The 19,040-nt window shown below is 33.5% G+C and overlaps 1 protein-coding gene across 3 annotated transcripts in view; it reads right to left on the reverse strand.

The window, feature by feature from the left end:
- Positions 1-5,848: 5,848 nt before the first annotated feature.
- LOC124355442 (E3 ubiquitin-protein ligase TRIM71) overlaps positions 5,849-19,040 on the reverse strand; it is a 63,900-nt gene continuing 50,708 nt past the window's right edge. For 2 of the 3 annotated variants that reach the window (XM_046806581.1, XM_046806582.1), the window contains exon 2: positions 5,849-10,862. In XM_046806581.1, coding sequence (XP_046662537.1) covers positions 8,742-10,862 — 2,121 coding nt within the window. In that variant the 3' untranslated portion in view covers positions 5,849-8,741. Of the gene's footprint in view, positions 10,863-15,229; positions 15,344-19,040 lie in introns of those variants that run through there. The other variant, XM_046806584.1, reaches the window with a different exon arrangement.

Genomic DNA, 19,040 nt, shown 5'->3' on the forward strand with positions numbered 1-19,040 from the left:
TATGGATAGGGCCGAAATCAGATTGGTTTTTTCATACAATTTTACCGGTGACAAGGCCGAGCCCCACCGCATGTCTACAGGGTGACAGGGGAGCGGTGGCGAGGCCTCTTTTCCGAGGCAAGCAAAAGGTGAGCACCGTGAACCAACCAGGGCCTGACTCAGAGACTGAAGAACCAGTACACCTTACCCGCAGCCCAGAACACCAGCCATCGAGTCCATGCATCGAGGGTGTTCCCCCTTGGTGCACATCTCAGCCCACCACACCATCACTTGCAGAAGATGATGACCACCACGTAACACTATCCCCAGGAGCAAACTACGTTGAAAGTTGAGAGATAGGGATTTAATTTTTAAGATAAATATATTAAGACAAATACCATGAAATTGATATTATTATTGATTATTGCAATACAATGTAATATATATTTTCAACGCAATAAATATATTCTATTCTATTCTTAATTTCACTGCGTAATGAACATAGACAAAGTTCAATCTCTTGATCTGCCATATTTTTAACTGTTGAGTATATCAAACTAATGCATTTAAAATGACTCATTTTTAACAAGATCCTATGCAAAAAATATGGTTGCACTCTTAACTTACTCTACAATCATTCAATCCAGTTTTATCCATTATAAAGACAGCCAAAAAGTACTGTGTTAATTTAGTAGTTTTGTTGAGAATATTTTGTAACCATGTAAAATTAAAAATAGCTACACAAATCAAGCCGGACCTATAGACAATAGACAATTTACTTTATTTACATATTCATAGAGAATAGTACATGCGTCATAAAACAAAAGTTGTGGTTAGTAAAATTTATACAATGTAAAAAGTTTTTGTGTCATAGTTATATAATACAAAGTTGTTTTTTTGATGTCCAGAGGGAGCTCTTGTCTTGCGCTGCACTGTGTCAGGTGCTCAAGAATTCGGACTCTGAATAGTAGGGCCTTTCTTGCAGCCATTTTGTTAGTTGGTTCGCGAAACACTGAGGTGGCTGATTTCTTACGAGTAGATGATCGGGCAGGTGGTTGAAAAACAGCGCTCCTTGGTATGAGGGTTTCTTCTCAGAGAGGCTTAAGCGGTGTAAGGGCAGGGCGAAGTTTGTGGCATTTCTTGTGTTATATGGATGTAGTTCCTGATGTCTTAACTGCTGTGAAGTGACTGCATGCAGAATGGTTTCCCGGATGTAGAGTGAGATTGTTGTGAGAATTTTTAGTTGTTTAAAAGATTCCCGGCAACTTTCTTGGTGATGTAGTCCTGCTAGGCATCTCATTGCTCTTTTTTGTAGAATAAGAATCTTTCCCATGTTGGACGCTGATGTTCCTCCCCATGTACTATTCCGTATCTTAGGTGCGTTTCGAAAAGAGCAAAGTAGGCAACTTTGGCTACCTCCATGCTACATACTTGTTTAATTCTGCGAATTACATAGATACTTGAGGAGAGTTTCTTACTTAGTCTATGTGGGGCTTCCATGACAATTTCGAGTCAATTGTGATGCCTAGATATTTGGTTACATTGCTTACTTCCAGGTCCGGGAGAGGTGCTAAGTTTGTAATTTTGTTTTTTGTGTTGGAAACTATTTGTACGGTTTTATTTTCATTTAATACTAGGTCATTAAAGTAATGACCTATTAAAGTAATTTGACTTATCGTACAATAATTCACTTTTACAATTTTATTTAAGTCTGTTCAGTACAATAATAAATAAATTAAACTCTCAAAAATAATACTGGCTTAATTTAATTTATTATTCATAAAGTATTAGCCCCCACTTGGATTTAATCCAGGAATCCGCAGACAGAATTTTTACCCAGTGACCTATCTCAAACTTGAGACAGACTGGTTATCAAGAATTGGCTAATCAGTCAGTTATCAGCTTTACCCTCATCAGACAATACATAGTCAAACATGCAATCAGCTGATTAGAATCAACTCAACCTTCTTCTGTCTGGTTTATAATAGTCCCCAGTTAACCTGTCACTACTGGAATTGAATTAAATGCTCAACTTCTTGTCAGTTTACTACACAAAATCTTATAGTTAACATTTTTCTATCATTAAGCCATAAATCATCTTTATAGCACATTAAAATACATTCATACAGAATAGGCAAATTGTTAATAAATATATGCTAAAATATAAATTAAGTTTATAGCAAAGAGACTGAACTAAATGATAAAATTAATTCTATAAGTTAAAATTTTACATGGCAATAATTTGAAATAGGTATTATACAAAAAGACATAAAGAATAAATAAATTATACGTAAATAAATACGATGCTCATAAACTAGTTTAAGAAATTCCAACACTTAGTAAAGGTTATATTTATACATGTGCTCTTGGTGTAAAAGCCAACAATTTTTGAACACTATAAAAGCAGTGGCTTGATATAAAACACAGTCTCTGTCTCTTGAACTTTGTAAAAGATATCTCCTTCTTTTTGTAAACTGGGAAATGATTAAACAGACTGCTGTAGGAATAATATGGAGATTTTTTTCATAAAAGGTGGTTTGATGTAATGGATAATGTATTGAAGAATAATTTGGAGCAACACGGAAATGTACATGGTTCCTACTTACAAATTTGTCTAAATTACTTCTGACAAAAAGTACACTTTGATATATAAACAGAGAGGGAAGGTGAACAATTTTAGATTTTTAAACATTTCCCTGCAGAGGTCTGCTGAAACCAGCACCAACTCTGATAACCTTTTTTTGAATAAGGAACACTATAAAACTCCAATATGCTGGTGCAAAGTGATAGAATCGTAAATCAACAAGCCAATAAATTTAGTATAAGTAACGTATTAAAGCATATTGGAGATGTAAAGAAGAGTCTGCTTGAGGAGTTTTGCAATGATTTACATGAACGTTTATAAACTGTGTTCTACTAGGATTTACTTTCAAGTTGTTTGCTTCGAACCAGGATTTGACTTGTCGGATACTTTGAATTAATACATTAAAACCACTCAATAAACTATAACTTTATCACATAAAATAAGTGTTGAAATGAAATCCAAAGCTACGTTTATTCACAAAAATGTTTATATCGCAGTTAAAAAGTAGAACAATAAACATGTAGTTCCACCTCCTCCAAAATGTAAGTTGCCCTTCAATAGATTTATAATTAAAAACGGTATATAAAAACTTAACCTTATTTTAAGGTTTAAAAGTAGAGGACTTGTATTATGTAATTAATATATTTTATGTAGTCAGTTTATTTACTATTAACATAAATTTTTTTTAAATAAACAGTCACTTTTACTACACAACCGTCACGATTTAATAAGTTGACTAAGGATCAACATCATGAAGACAACTAAAATGATTACGACTTTAATATAAGTATTGTTATGTATTATGACACCATCACAACTCTTGATGTTTTGTGAATAAAAAATTATAATTACAGATGGTGGAATCACTACAATAATTGATTTTTTAAAACTATTGTCTCTTCTTCACTACCAATATAATCATTAACTGTTTAATAAAACTACTCTTGGATACAAAAATGCAGATACCTGAGTTTGAATGATGACCATCAATTAACCAGTAGAGCTACAATAACAGAAGTTACATTAAGATTTATCTTGTTCATTTCTGCGTTTAGACATATAGCGCAAGTTATTATAAAAAATAACTTTTTTTTGTGGTAAGAATTAGAAATTTTTTGTAGACAGTTTTGTGGAAAACAGTGAAAAACATTTATTCTAAAATTATAAATTTATTATTTATAGCGTAAGTATACCTTTTATTTATAGAGATAATTTAATCTACTATAAACATGTAATTTCTCTACTTACATTTTTTTTTTTATCTCTGTTTAAAGACAATATAATTTTTCCTCAATAAAAACCACATTGACAAGCTGTTTATATTTGAGTGGCACATTGTAACATCTTGCATTGGGCAGATTTTTAGCAAGATGGCGACCAACACCATCCGGAGCAAAATGGTACAGCAACGTGGGACTGGTGACAAAAAGGCGTACAACTACATGGTGAGTCAACAACACTAAAGAACCGACTCACAACAAATTGACACAACCACGTGGAGGGGATCCGCAGCAAATTGACGCAGTCAACGTAAGGGGCTTTCAGCAAATTATCGCAGCCAACGTGGGGCTGACACTCATCAACATTGAACAGTATATTGGCCTTGCACTTGGAGACTACTATTATTTGAATCTGTAATCAAATGACTGGGATGCATAATAATACAAATATTAATATTATTGGCTTTTACTAGTTTTGTTTTTGTAACATATTATGAACTCTTAATAACTGAAACACATAAATTAAGAACTACTTACCTTGAAACTGTTAAGAAAGACAAAATATAATACCCCTTTAGTTATACTGTAAAATGTCATTAAATGTAACAAATCTCTTTTATGTAGCAGAAAATTGTTCTATACAGACTCATTTTAAATGTAAGGCCTTAAGTTTGGAAGAATACAATAAGTTTAAAGGCAAAAATTTGGGTCTGTGAAAACCGCTTGGTATCAAATGAAGAAGGAAACGAATAAATCCTATCTCATGATATAACAAATACTTCAGTTAATAAAATAATAGTAATAGTTAGTAAAACTGTAGTAATGATTAGTTGTGACAGAGAAGGCACGTATTAAAACACTAAACCATCAAAGAGAAAAAGTGACTGTTGAAAATTTATCATTAAGGAAGGAGGAAAAAATAATTAAATTAGAAAGACCAATTAATAAAAGTAGAAAACAGAATGTTACTTTGCTGTCAGAATTTTGTTTACCTTTAAGAACTAGTTTCCAGTTACTTGGTGAAAATACCAAAATAGATAATTCAGATAAATATCAAAAAGATGATTTCCCTCCTTTACAGACTCTAAACAAGTTTCTAAACAAATCTCAGAAAAAAATTTGTAGTAGTTTCTGTGGTGGATGTAACTGACACCCTTAGTTCTTCTATAAGCAATTGGAAAATGAATGTATCCCCTAGAAAAGGCTCTGGTACTGACTATATTGTAATATTGACTATACACTAAACAATGTTAGCGTGAAGGACCAAAATAAAGTTTTGATTTGTTCTGACGGTAACAGAAGAAGCTTGTTTTGGTACATTGACAGAAAGCAAAACACTTGAACCACTGTGTAAGCGAGAAATTACATTAGTGAGAAAAATAGCTTCATCAAGAAACAGGCAAATGAATTATACTGTCAAAGTGAACCAACGGATTAAGAGTAAGGTACAATAGTTCAATTAGAAGGGAGCTATTATCCATATTGTAATTAAATACTGTTTTCCAGGCCACATAAACTGATCATATGTTCACTGTTTCTTTTTTTCAATTTTCAATTGCTGAAATAATATTAAAGTATTCAAGATTGGTTAATGATGACTTTATTGTTATTTATATTACTAAACAAATTTTTTCACTATTAAATTCTACATTTTTATGTGAACTAATTATATTTATTAACTTGGAATTTTAGTTCCAAGTCCAAAGTCTTTTAACTATATACATAAGAAGTGTATCTAAATAGTTACATAACATTATAGTTATGAAATAATACGAAAGAGTATTTCCTTGGGAATAAAACAGTATGCAACATGATAGGGTAAATATAAAAATATATTGTTTAGGGTATTATGCTATAGATTAAGTTTAAGTTACTTAAGAATTTCATCTATTTGCTTTATACTATTCCTTTCTAGTGTTTGACGGAATAAAGATATTTTTTATAAAATTGGATGTCTATTTTCCTACATCTGGCATGTAAATTAGTTCCTTTAATGACAAAAAGTGGATATTGTGTTTTCGGCTTGAACAAAATGGAAACAGGAATTGATGAATAAATCAACGAGTAAGGTAAAGAACTTTATTAAAACCTTGTGTAACAAGGTCCGAATTGTAGCACCTTATATACTAATGAAACTGCGGCGTAGGCAGTGTGTAGGCGCAGTTATTCAGTCTTACGGCCCGACCCTTGGGCTCAGTCTTATCGTTAGAAGTTACAACTACAAAGATACAAAAGTACAATAAGCACCTGTCATTCTACTAGAGTATTGTAACAACACATCACTACTGAACTGCAGATATGTGTGGGAACACCTAACAAAACATATTGTCACCAGACTTATTACTTACTATCAGACTTTGCTTTCACGAGTACAATTGAGGTAGAGCACTGTTGCATTGATTGTTGTTTAGAACTTTATTACGTTACGACTAAAGTGCCACGCACCGTTTAAGATTTCCTACACTAATAAAATTACTATATAAAGTAATAAAAGGTATTGCTTAACCATCTAATCATTAATTATAGAACAATCAGTACGTCGGTATCAGCCTTCCGAATATTATTAAACATTAGTAAATGCAGTCAAAACAATAGCACCAAACAAACATATACATACCTAACTGGGTTTAAACCGCAAATCAAGAAATGATAACTTAAACTTAGGTACAGTGTAGTTACAGAGCTCAAATAGGATTCATTCATATCATTTGTTGATGTCATGTTTCGTAATGTCTTTCACTTAAGATTTAAAAAAGTTAATTCAAAACGTATAGTGATTTTAAACGATACAAACAATATAAATCTGAAAATTACAAAAATTTAACGTTAAATTATATTTAACACTTTATTTTGAGACTCAAAATCTCTCTTAACACTTAAAAAGGTACAAATGCCAGATTTTACTTCATCAAAGTGAAACAGTTGTAAAAAGCTACATTGCTTAAGTCATTCTAGCAATAAATACAAGGCAAATTAAAGCTATTGAAATACCCTAGACTGTGTTAAATTATATTTAACAATCTTTTTAAAAAAGAAAAATGACCTTTTTTACTGAATTTTTAACTTACTTTTTATATTTAAAACTTAAAAATCTAAAACTCTAAACTAGTTATGCATTACAAAATATTAATTAAATTTAAATTATTAATGACTAAATTATTATACATTGACTATAATTCAAATAGAAATTTCACCTTTCAAATTATTAGTTATATTTAAATTATTGATTTATTAGAAAACTATGTAAACAAAATTTTGTCAAATAACATAATTACTTATATAATACGTGAAGACATATTTTAGAAACTAAAGCTTATTGAGATAGTAAATACGTTATATTTCACCATTAAAATTAATGTCAAATTACGATAAGTTTATATCTGCATCTGATGTAGTTTGTAAAAGACATAACAAATAAAGCCTGGTGCAACATAAATCTGGTTGACCTTGAGTTTATAATGGTTAATTTACATTGGACACAATTTTAAAAGACTATTGTGTAACAAATGTATAGCTAATTTAAATATTGTGTTGTAATCTGCTATAATACTAGTTAATAGAATGCTAAAACTGAAAGCAATACATTTTCAGATGAGTTGAATATTTTATTTTTGGTATAGACCACAGTATATTACCCACAAATCAGACAATAAACTTATTAAAATTATAAGTTAATACTATCAATAAGTACTTAACGGTGTGGAAGAACAATATAATACATGGATTGATTAAATTACCTGATGAATTCGTTGGTATTATATCTTTGCTTATATGATTTTTAATTACTAAAACTTTGACCAAAAGAAATTAAATATATAAATGGCTGTTAGATTTTATGGATGAGCAAAAAATATTATCACAAGTGAAAAATAGTTTAAAAAACATTCAAAATAGGAAATAAAAGTACAAATAAAATAAACAAGATGTTACATAACAGAATTGGATTTTAAAAAATTATCTAAGCATATTTCAATAATACTAACAGAAAATAAAATTCAGGATATATATACAAAAAATAAAAATAACTCAATATATTACAAGACAATGTGCCATGTCCAAACAATCTAGTATAATGAGAATAAATTGTTGGAGCAACCACATAAAATGTTACAAAACAATACATGTATAAATGGTTCAGCACACAATATAGACTATAATATATAAATGGCAGAGGCCTGCAACAAACCTTGCATCTGTCAGGACCACAATCAGTCCTCAGGACCCGTCAACAAAACAATGGCACTATTATGTATATAGCAAGTATAACTTGTTATCAGTCTTATAGGCTTCATAATCACAACAATTAGTTTTGAATGTAACAAAACTAACCACTACGTATCCATTTTTGTACTTAAAGACAAATCGTCTTAACTCGAGGAACTATAAAATAATTTTGCCTATTACTTAGACAACTATAAAATACAAATATCAAACTTTGTAAACAACAACACACACATGTACAGAGTACAAAGAGCCAAACATTGTATGCGGCATTAGGTAAATAAAAAACAGTATACATCACGTAAAATGAGCCAACAAGAAACTAAGATATAGTAAATATTTATTCCATTCCGATTTCCAATTGTTTAAGTTTGGAATATTGAAATAAGTCAAGTGATTTCCTGTTCACACGCAGGAAATGTTTGTGGAAATGAATGCCCAGTGTCTATTTCTGTTACAACTAAAGGAATCTGATTGATTCGTTAAAACTCTAAAAATGTACAAAACAATCACAGATCAACAAAATGTGTTTTTAAATAATTACATAGGACTCACGAAGCAACCATATAATGGACCAATTGTCTAGGACAACTGCTTCTAGGTTCAATAAAATAAAAAATATATATACAAACTAAGATTTGGACAAAGATCAAACCTTTCTTAACGTACATGATTATTTGAAGCTCAGATTCCTTCAGTAAAACAACATTTTGTCATAAAATAAAATACCCGTAGTTTTAAAATACCTGGATGCGATTATTTCCAAAGTCGACGACAACAATATGTCCATCGTTAGTAAGGCAGACTCCGCTTGGACGATCCATCTGTCCTTCTTCTTTCCCCGCATCTCCGAACTGCCACAGAAAGCTCCCATTAGCTTCGAACACTTGTATGCGGTGATTTCTTGAATCGGCAACAATGATTTGACCGTTTTTGTCCACAGCAACTCCCTGAGGGCGTAGAAATTCTTTGGCTCCATGACCTTCACTTCCCAAAAATCTTGCATTGCGGAAATTGGCATCGATGACTACCAATCTGTGATTGTTGAAATCGGTAACAATCACCATTCCGTTGTACCCGAAGCAGACACCTCTAGGAGAGTCGAAATGTTTCCACATGGTGGTAGTGTTCTCGTAGCCGTACTTATTCAGAAAGGTACCATCGGCAGCAAACAATTGTATACGATGATTTCTGGTGTCTGAAACAACGATACGTCCAGTTGAGTCTACGTCCACATCCCAAGGGTAGTTAAACTGGCCATTCTTGCAACCCTTTTCTCCAAACTTGTAAACAAATTCTCCTTCTATCGTAAAAACCTGGATTCTGTGGTTGTCTTTATCGGCAACGACAATGCGGTTGGACGGATCAACTGCGACACCTGCGGGGCGATCAAATTCTCCAGATTCAGTACCGTGACTGCCGAATTTTCTGATGAATTCTCCTGTGCACGAGAAGATTTGAATGCGGTTGTTGCTACGATCTGCGACTATGATGTTATTATTGCTGTCACAGCACACTCCCCAAGGCCTGCATAGCTCTCCATCTCCATCACCTTCCTTGCCAAAGACCATTCTGGCAGGACCTGCTTCTGTGTAGTTCCGTCCACTTCGCAGATTGATATTCATAGGGCTCCCTCCTTGAATGTTTCTTCCGCGTTGAATAACCTGGAGTCTTTGAGGTCCTTCCATCCTTGATCTGTAGATCACTCCGTGGGTACCATCTCTTCTGTTCTCCAAATCTCCGAATGAGCAACAGCTGTTTGGTGGAGAGATTGTTACCATTGAATCTTGACCTCCAACAATGTTGTCACAGAGTGTTTTATTTTGAACTGAAAACCCTTGAGTGAAAGGAGCACTCATGATGGCTTCACCAATAGACATACTTGAAGGGAAATTGGAATTGGATACATTACCCATTGTGGCGACGGCATTGAACAGCATTTGATCCGGAGGGAAGAAAAATATCTTGTCAAATTCAAGAGGTTGTACTAAAGTTTTTAACTGCTTAAAGACTTTTAAATCACTTACAGCTTGGTTCCTGGCCTGCAAGAGATCATAAGAAGACCCTCCTTCCAATGCATCATTCAGAAAATCATGTGTGCGTCCACAACGGGACAGTGCCAGTCTAAGTTCTTCACCTTGTTGGGTCAATACTTTTCCCTTTGTTACACGGATTCTCTCCACTTGAGTCAATAGCTCACGTTCTCTTTCTTCTAATGCCTGATGAAATCTTCTCATCATGTTCCTTATCTCTCTGGACACGTAGTTTGCTCTCAAGTCAATAACTTCTATCATCCTATTGGTGGAATCCAAATTGTCTTTAGTCGCAGTAGCTGTTGATCTTATTTCGGCCATCAGTTTCAGGCTGGACTTTCGTGCCTTATCTATAGCATCTTGGAAGTAGATGAGGCCATGACTGCTGTGTTCATTGGTAACACACTCTCCACAAATGGCTACATTGCACGTTTCACAGTACAACCGAACTATTTCGGTTATATGAAGATCGCAGAAGAAATTGTTTCCCGGGGGTGAAATCGAACTGGATGGCTTGGAGAAGGTGTCAACCATCATATTGCTGGGACTGTTGTTATCGTCAAAGCGTTGAATGAAGTGGTCCTTGGTCAGGCGGACACGGTGATGTGCTCGCACACAGTTGTCACAGAGGTTCTCGCTGCACTCACGACACCTTGACGTCACCACAGCTCCTTCGTCACAAACCCTGCAGATGAACCGTGGTGATTCGGGCTTTTCACTCAGTAAATCGTTGATGAACAGTTCTTCTTGTTCTAAGGAATAAAGACTGCTCAAGCATGATGCCATTGAACTCTCATCAGAGAATGCCGCTGCTGCTGCCATTTTCTGAAACACCAATTTTAATTTCTTATGAAAATGAAATTTCATATGTTGTTGACAGAATATTCTGTAATGCCACATTAATCATGCAAAATATGTGAAGTTTCGTGATTCCGTCACCTTGGATATATTCTTGGTTGATCTAATCATACCAAAAAATCAAATTATCCATAGATAGCATCACAAAATAGCAGTGTTTCACTTAATTACACACAGACTCATGAATAATATGAATATTAATGAAGGAAACAAACAGTAATATAATTGGTAACAAACATTGATATAAACCTAAAATAATTTATTCAATCATAGAAAATAAAACTTCAGAATAAGCAGTAGAGAATGATAACTTAAAAAAATAAAAGAAGGAATTTATCTGGGTACTACATTTACACAAAACTAAATAAACCAACTTGGAAAATCTTCAGTAAATCAAAATTCAAATCGACTTATAAAGCTAAAAATAACAGTTTCAAATTAATCTAAAAATCTACAACAAAATCTAAATTCCAAACAGCAATTCTTTAAATTTCTTATACCAGGAATCTTCAAATTAAAATGCAGTGAATGTGAAATTTTAAATTAAGACTTGGAGAACATATGGAGGCACTAAAAACAAATAATCACACAAGCATGAAATCAAATTTGGCTGAACATTTAATTACATCAACATTTTCAAATAAAGTACTTGAAAATAATAAAAAATAAAAAATTTTGAAGTAAAGGTGATAAAATGAATAATACAGTACTATAAACCTCTTAAATCTTTTGTAGATTATTGATATATTTCGGCTGAAAATTTCTTTTAAAATGTCGCAAGGACGTAAAAGTTTGAAATATTCAATTTTACCTACAGAAAAATATAAAAATATGTTTTACATGATTTGGTAGTTTCATTAAGGTTATACAATGTGAGAAATTGTAGAGATCTTGCAGAGGTAATTTTTCCTGCTTTGTTTGTTTAGGACGAATATGAATATTTTTTTAAAGCAATTTATTATTTAAGAATTGTTTTTATAACATTTATCTACATGTTTATGCTATATTTATCAAGATTCATAAGCTTTTCAAAAGAGTTTTGTCGAACTATTTTTCATTGACTGCTCAAACAATACATTCTCTACAAAAGAATTGAATAACAATTGACAGAAATGTCAAATTATATAATTGTTAAAGAGTTCTATATAATGCCATGCATAGCTCACCATATAGGAGCAGTGTGTACTTGCAGATGAGTGGTGTTTACTTGTACATGAGTGATGTGTACTTGTACATGAGTGATGTGTACTTGTACATGAGTGCTGTGTACTTGCAGATGAGTGGTGTTTTACTTGTACATGAGTGATGTGTACTTGTACATGAGTGATGTGTACTTGTACATGAGTGCTGTGTACTTGCAGATGAGTTGGTGTTTACTTGTACATGAGTTGTACTTGCAGATGAGTGGTGTTTACTTGTATATGAGTGAACGTGTACTTGCAGATGAGTGGTGTTTACTTGTACATGATGATGTGTAACTTGTACATGAGTGCTTGTACTTGCAGATGAGTGGTGTTTACTTGTACATGAGTGATGTGTACTTGCAGATGATGGTGTTTACTTGTACATGAGTGATGTGTACATGTACATGACTGTGTACTTCGTGCTGTGTACTTCGTGACTTGTACATGTGACGTTATACAGTTGAGTGGTGTTTATTTGTACAAGAGTGATGTACTTGAGTGTTGTTTACTTGTACATGAGTGATGTGTACTTTCAGACGAGTTGTGTTTAATTGTAGATGAGTGATGTGTACCAACAGATGAGTGGTGTGTATTGTATGTGAGTGGTGTTTATTTGCAGATGAGTGACATGTACCTGCACATGAGTGGTGTGTATTTGCAAGTAAAACAAACAGGTTATCAAGCTGTGTATCCTTAAATAAGTGACAATTTAACTATCCATGAGCTAAAGCTTGTACTGTGTGCTAGTTTTACTATGACTTAAATATTAAATATTTGTTGGTAGCTGATAAAGATATTAAAAATAATTAATTGAAAGACAAAGTTTATTCTATAAAATATATTTCTACACTAGTTACAGGAACATTAGGTTAATTGTAAGTATTCAATACTATAAATGTATTTATTTTATATTTTAATGCAATATAAAGGAAAGGCCCAATCATTTTTTTATGTAGTTCCTGCTGTTTATTAAGTTATTATTATAAAAATAATATTGCTTGGTAAATATGAGTTTTTACTCTTTTTATATAGTATTTATTGAAATATTTACAATTTAAATGAAGAAACAAATAATAAAACCAAATTCTGAACAAATCGGGGTTTACAGGCATAATATGATATAACAGATATTTAAGTTAAAATTTTGTCACTGTATACACATTGATATAACAATGTTCTTACTTTTTACATAATACTAAGTATAGTAGCAATACAACATTTAGAATAGCCCACTTAAAGAAAATTATGCATTAAACATAAATATACATCATTCTAAGTTTTTTTTAGCAATTCATAATATTTAATTTACGCATATAGAGGAAAATCAAAATAGTAAATATATTTTATGAAAAACGTAACCAATATTTACATGCATTAATATAATTTCTAACAATTGATAACTTCATAAAAATGAATTGAAACTAAAACAAGGACAAAATAGACTAAAAACCAGCGAAATTCACACGTTCGTGTCTGAGCAACATCAAACAATGCAAACGCACTTAGCTAAAAACAACAGCTGATGAAAATGATGTAAAATAATGTTTGGTACAGAGTATGAGAAATCGAAACACCACTAAACACAAAGAGAAACTCGTGGGCTTTCCAAAAGTATCGGTTATAATGCGATTTGATAAATATTAGCGTCAGAAAAATAAGTTTTAAGACATGACTGTTTATCATCAAAATTTTTGATGATGACGTTTAGTGAAAGTCCAAGTCGTCAAAAATATTGATAATGGATGCTTGGAGGGTTAATTACTGAGAAAATTCAAAGATTATATCAACAAAACTTAGGATATTTGAAATAGTTCTGAAATCGGTACCTAAGTCTTGTATGCGAGTTAGTTCCACCAATACCAGCGACCCTGCTCACCTGTCGGCAGACGTGCTGTTCCCTCGCCCTCAACTGGAGAAAAAATCTGTAGAAAAACGCTTGACCTAAAAACGTTTTTGCCACCACGCACTCGGGACCCGGTGGAGGGAGGGACTGAAACAACAAAGGTGGGCCCGGCCTGACCCGGCTGACTTGACGAGTGGAAAAAATACCGAAAATCTGGCCTGGTGTATTTATGGAGCAGGTAGTGGAGTACGGCAGGGCGGAGGCGGACTGCGGCAAAAAAATACCGGGAAGGTCGGACAAGTGCAACTCTACGGCTTGATAACTCAAGCCTGTTTGTATGCGAGCTTTTAATACCTAGTACTCTAGGCGATACCACGCGATTCACAATCTGGTACTTTACGAATTTTGAATTTCAAAGAAAATAATAGTAATAATAATTGCGTTTATACATGAGCTACAATACAACGTGAAAATCGTGTCAAAATACCAAGTGGCATTACAGCGTATTGTTACCAACCATATCGCACTTGATCCTATTGATTTGATATTTGTCACATTTGCTAGTAATTCTCTCCAATGATCCAAAACACTTGGTATTACCACATTTCGTTCGTTTTCCCACGATACAATTTTCCTAAATAGTATAGAAAATTAAATGTATCTCATATTTATATAACATGCTTCAAATTGTTTTATGTTGACATTCATGGTGTCATTAAATGGTACTCACGGTATTCAAGAAACGCGATTGCTTATGGAAAAGATCTGATGAATCAGCGACCGCGAAAACCACTTTAGCTGAAGTGTTTACACAATTATGTTGTGAGCGTATTTTTGCCAGTTCCGCTGTCCTTTGTTGAAGGCTCGACCAGCTGGGACAAAGCAAGTGGTTGAGGACTGACGTGGGTCAATTCGTGCCGGCGCAAATTCTCGAAGGTCCTATCTTCCACGAGCTGACAAAAGGTTCTAAACAGGTTTCCAGTTTCTAGCGAGCTTTTCTCAAGAGAATAAAATCCCTACAAAAACAGCAAATACAAATCTACGACGGACATCATCTATTCTGCATTACATTACAACACAGTATCGGTATCACGGTAAACTTATATCGATTTTACTTACATTGAATAAACAACGAATTAGTTTTAGAATATAAATATAAATAATACCACAGTCTGTGTATAAGAAGCTCCACCAAGTGTCAGAGTAAAACAGGTCCTGCACGAAAGACGGTGGATCAATCGACATTTCAAAATTTTATGCCCACGGCGACCACTAATTTATAATAAATAAAATATCGCTCCCCTTACCAATAATAGGCGTGTGGATGGCAGATAATGGTGAGGCAGACAACCCCCGAGTCTGCGCGGAGCGAGGTGAGGGGGAGGGGGAGGGACAGGGTCGATATTCGCCCCAACATCGCCAGCGTTGCGCGGGTCAGGGTTTTATCTACTAGCGGAGATAAAAACATAGGCTCGGGCGGGACAAATATGATAACACTTTGAGGACTGTTCCATTCGCTTATTCATCATTCATAATACTCAGTTTAAAGACTATTAACGAGTCAACGAATAATCAGACATTCTATTCCAACAGTATTGTTTTGGTGATAATTTTACAAATATAAATTTATATTTATTTATATACGTTCACTGTTTTAAAACAAGTGTTCGGAAGTGTTTTTATGGACAAACTAAATATTGATCGGAAGAAGTTAAAAACACAGAAGAAGCTACAACACTAAACATAATGATATAACTTGTTTAGTGAAATGTCCAGATGTCATCAATGTTCATAGTTTTAAATACTAACGCTCTATTTTGGTTGATCCGCTACAACACCACACATAATAATATAACTTGTTTAGTGACATGTTCAGACGGCATCAAAGGTCATAGATTTAAATTATAACGTTCAATTTTGGAATATATGATACAACACTACACATAATAATATAACTTGTTTCGTGACATGTCCAGATCTCATCAAAGTTCATAGATTTAAATTATAATGTTCAATTTTGGATATATGATACAACACTACACATAATAATATAACTTGTTTCGTGACATGTCCAGACGTCATCAAAGGTCATAGATTTAAATTCTAAGGTTCTATTTTGGTTGCTCTGATACAACACGACAGTAATAATATAACTTGTTAAGTGACATGTCCAGCCTTCATCAAAGTTCATAGTTTTCAATCCTGACGTTCTATTTTGCTTCTTCTGATACAACTCGACACATACTAGTACAACTATTTTCACAGATTTCGTTCCAATGACGAATGTCTTTCATTGCAATTGTCAAAATAACATATTACTTTTAAATGGGTATAGTTTTGAACTAGTATAGTTTTTAAATAAGCTGCTTCGTAATAAGAAATATACAAAATAACGAAACAGTAAATATAGTTTTACTGATTTTTTTCGTATACTTCAACATCCAAAAAGCATTCCTTTGGCCATTTTCCCGCTTTTCCTACCCTAACTATGAGGAATCTGAGATATGAGTTTCTTTATTAGTCTAACCTTTCATATTTTCTAATGTAACGAAATACCGCCATGCTGACCACGATATTTTTAGTTGTTTCAGTTCTGGTAAGAATATTTCTTATTTTCAACACAGGATTTCCAGTAAATGGTCATTATTAAAAAAGCTTCTCGTTGCTGTAAATTGAACATTTTTTTCTTTTAATTGAACATTTACAAGTAAAACTACAACTAATACAAACAGATGGAGGAAAGGAACAAGAGGCAATTTTATCGTATTTTTTATCTCGCCTGTTAGTTTGTTTAGAGTCAGTGTGTCTGGGGTACGCAGTTGTGAAACTACAGACACCGGCGTAAACAAGCCGGGTGAACATTGACCGTATTAACTAGGCTCAGATAGTCAAGTCAAACATAGCCAGAAACCTCAAGTCACCCACTTGGCCTACTCTTTTATACTTCGACCATAGTTTTGTTTTTTGTACTTGGTTTGTATGGAATATCTTATATTTTAATGTGGTTAACTTTTATCGCCGTAGTGCTGAAAAGTATGATTCGCTCTGCATACATGTATTGTAATCTACTTTGAGAATTTAGCTATCTTATATGACAGCAAGTCAGTGGCGTATGTAGAATGGTAGTTTGGGGGTCAAACCAATTACGTATTATGTATATAGATAAAACAAATTATTTTAATAATATACACTGTCATCCTTGTCGTTTACTCAGCGACGTACATGAACATGGTAGGATGGGCAACTTTGCCTAAACTGAACTTTTTCTTCCTACACATGGAATGCTCCACCCTACTTACCGAATGGTGCAAAGCAGATTCGCAAAGGTCTGCCAGACTGATAAGCCTGTTGTTGATTACGATTAAAAGGTGTATCAGACAGAGCCCTTCTCGGATATGCCAGTAAAAAAAGTTCTAAGCAAAAAAGAAGAGTGACTGATAGGCCCAAAGGATTTGGAATAGAGATAGTCAGGATGTCCTCTCTTAGGGATGAAGACCACCCTGCTAATTCTCTGCTTGGAGAACATTGCCAAAGAGAATAATGTAACTATTTGTCTGGCTTCCCTTAGTAATTGCTCTTGGCCAAGATCTAATCGTACCAAGAAGATTGGAACATTCGGGAAGAGAATCGTCATGAGAAGGTAGAGAGAGTTTCCCTTGTTTGTTGTCCATTGTAATGAGGTTAAAACATAACTATGAGGATAAACAAGTGTAAATCCCAAGTTGTGTTTGGAGTTTCATGATGAAGTATGGCATTATTTCAATATGAGTAAGCAACAAAAAAACAAATAATAACTGTCAATAGGTTTTTTTTGTTTTTTTTTAAAGGCCCTTCTCCCAAAAAAACCATGAAAACCTCATGCTCTTTTAACCTCTTTCACATCTTTGTGCTTTAGTACAGGAAAAATATTTTTTTATGAAACAGATCTACCAAACTTGCACTAAGATAAATTATGTTGAGTCTACACCTAGAAATAAATTACATTTCAGATTACATAATTATTTCATCTAATATTCATTTTCATTTATTATTCATGTTCAGTAACTCATTACTATAGGTTATTTTTTTAATATGATTAAAAGATAATTTTCAATTAGGATTAATAATAAAAAAATCAAGACGCAATAATCCGAATAATGAATTTATTTAAATATATACGTATGTATTTTTATACTGTATAAATGAACGATATTGCCATTTGCTACCGAGGATGATGTTTTTGAGACCAGAAACAGAAAACTAATTAAATATCATTGTTCTTAAATTCTTTACAAAATTGTAAAATACTCGCATTTAAAATTATTTCACCTTATTCCTTTTGTTTACGCATATCAGATATGCAGATGATGTTAACTGACTAGATTATGATATTATTGGGGGGGGGGGGGGTGTCATAGATAAGATAACAGTCACGTACATTCATATTTATGTTGGGCACGCAGGTAAGTGTTTGTGTACTACCAGCGCTGGAAACATTCGGTAAGCGATATGCAGGTGACATAAACTGGCTTATTCATATTTGTGTTGGCCGAGTGCCAGAGGAAAGACAGAAGACTACACGTGCCTGTGTTGGGCACGCAGGTACAACTGTTTGTGTACTACCAGCACTGAAAACATTTGGTAAGCAGATTCTATAGAATGCTATCTGTTATCTCCCATACCATTAGTGATATACTTTATATATTACACAGAGCCTGTTGCGCCCCGGGCAAAAACATTGATTGGCAAGGCCCTCCCCTCACATGTTTTTTTTTTTTTATTTTTGCTTACAAACAAAATGTATGTCCTGCTAAGACAAGGTGTATGGTGTGTCGCGTAACAGGACCAATCTTGTCATCGGCTTTCAACACTGACTTTCCACTCTATTTTTGCTATTTTATCTATGAGTAAAAGTAACATATTAAAATCTCACATTATTGCATTCACAAATTTATTTATTCTGCTATTTTCTCGTTGTCATTACGGGCATTGGTATAAGAAAGATGTAATAATATTCGCTAACGATCAACCAAATCCCTATGAAGTGGTGTACACCATCATTGATCTCAGTTTTGCCTATACAAAAATAGAGCTTTGTGTAGAATTTCACGAGTTTTCAACGAAGTACGTTTTAGGTAC

This window comes from Homalodisca vitripennis, chromosome 2, assembly GCF_021130785.1.
Source record: "Homalodisca vitripennis isolate AUS2020 chromosome 2, UT_GWSS_2.1, whole genome shotgun sequence".
NCBI classification, from domain to species: domain Eukaryota; kingdom Metazoa; phylum Arthropoda; class Insecta; order Hemiptera; family Cicadellidae; genus Homalodisca; species Homalodisca vitripennis.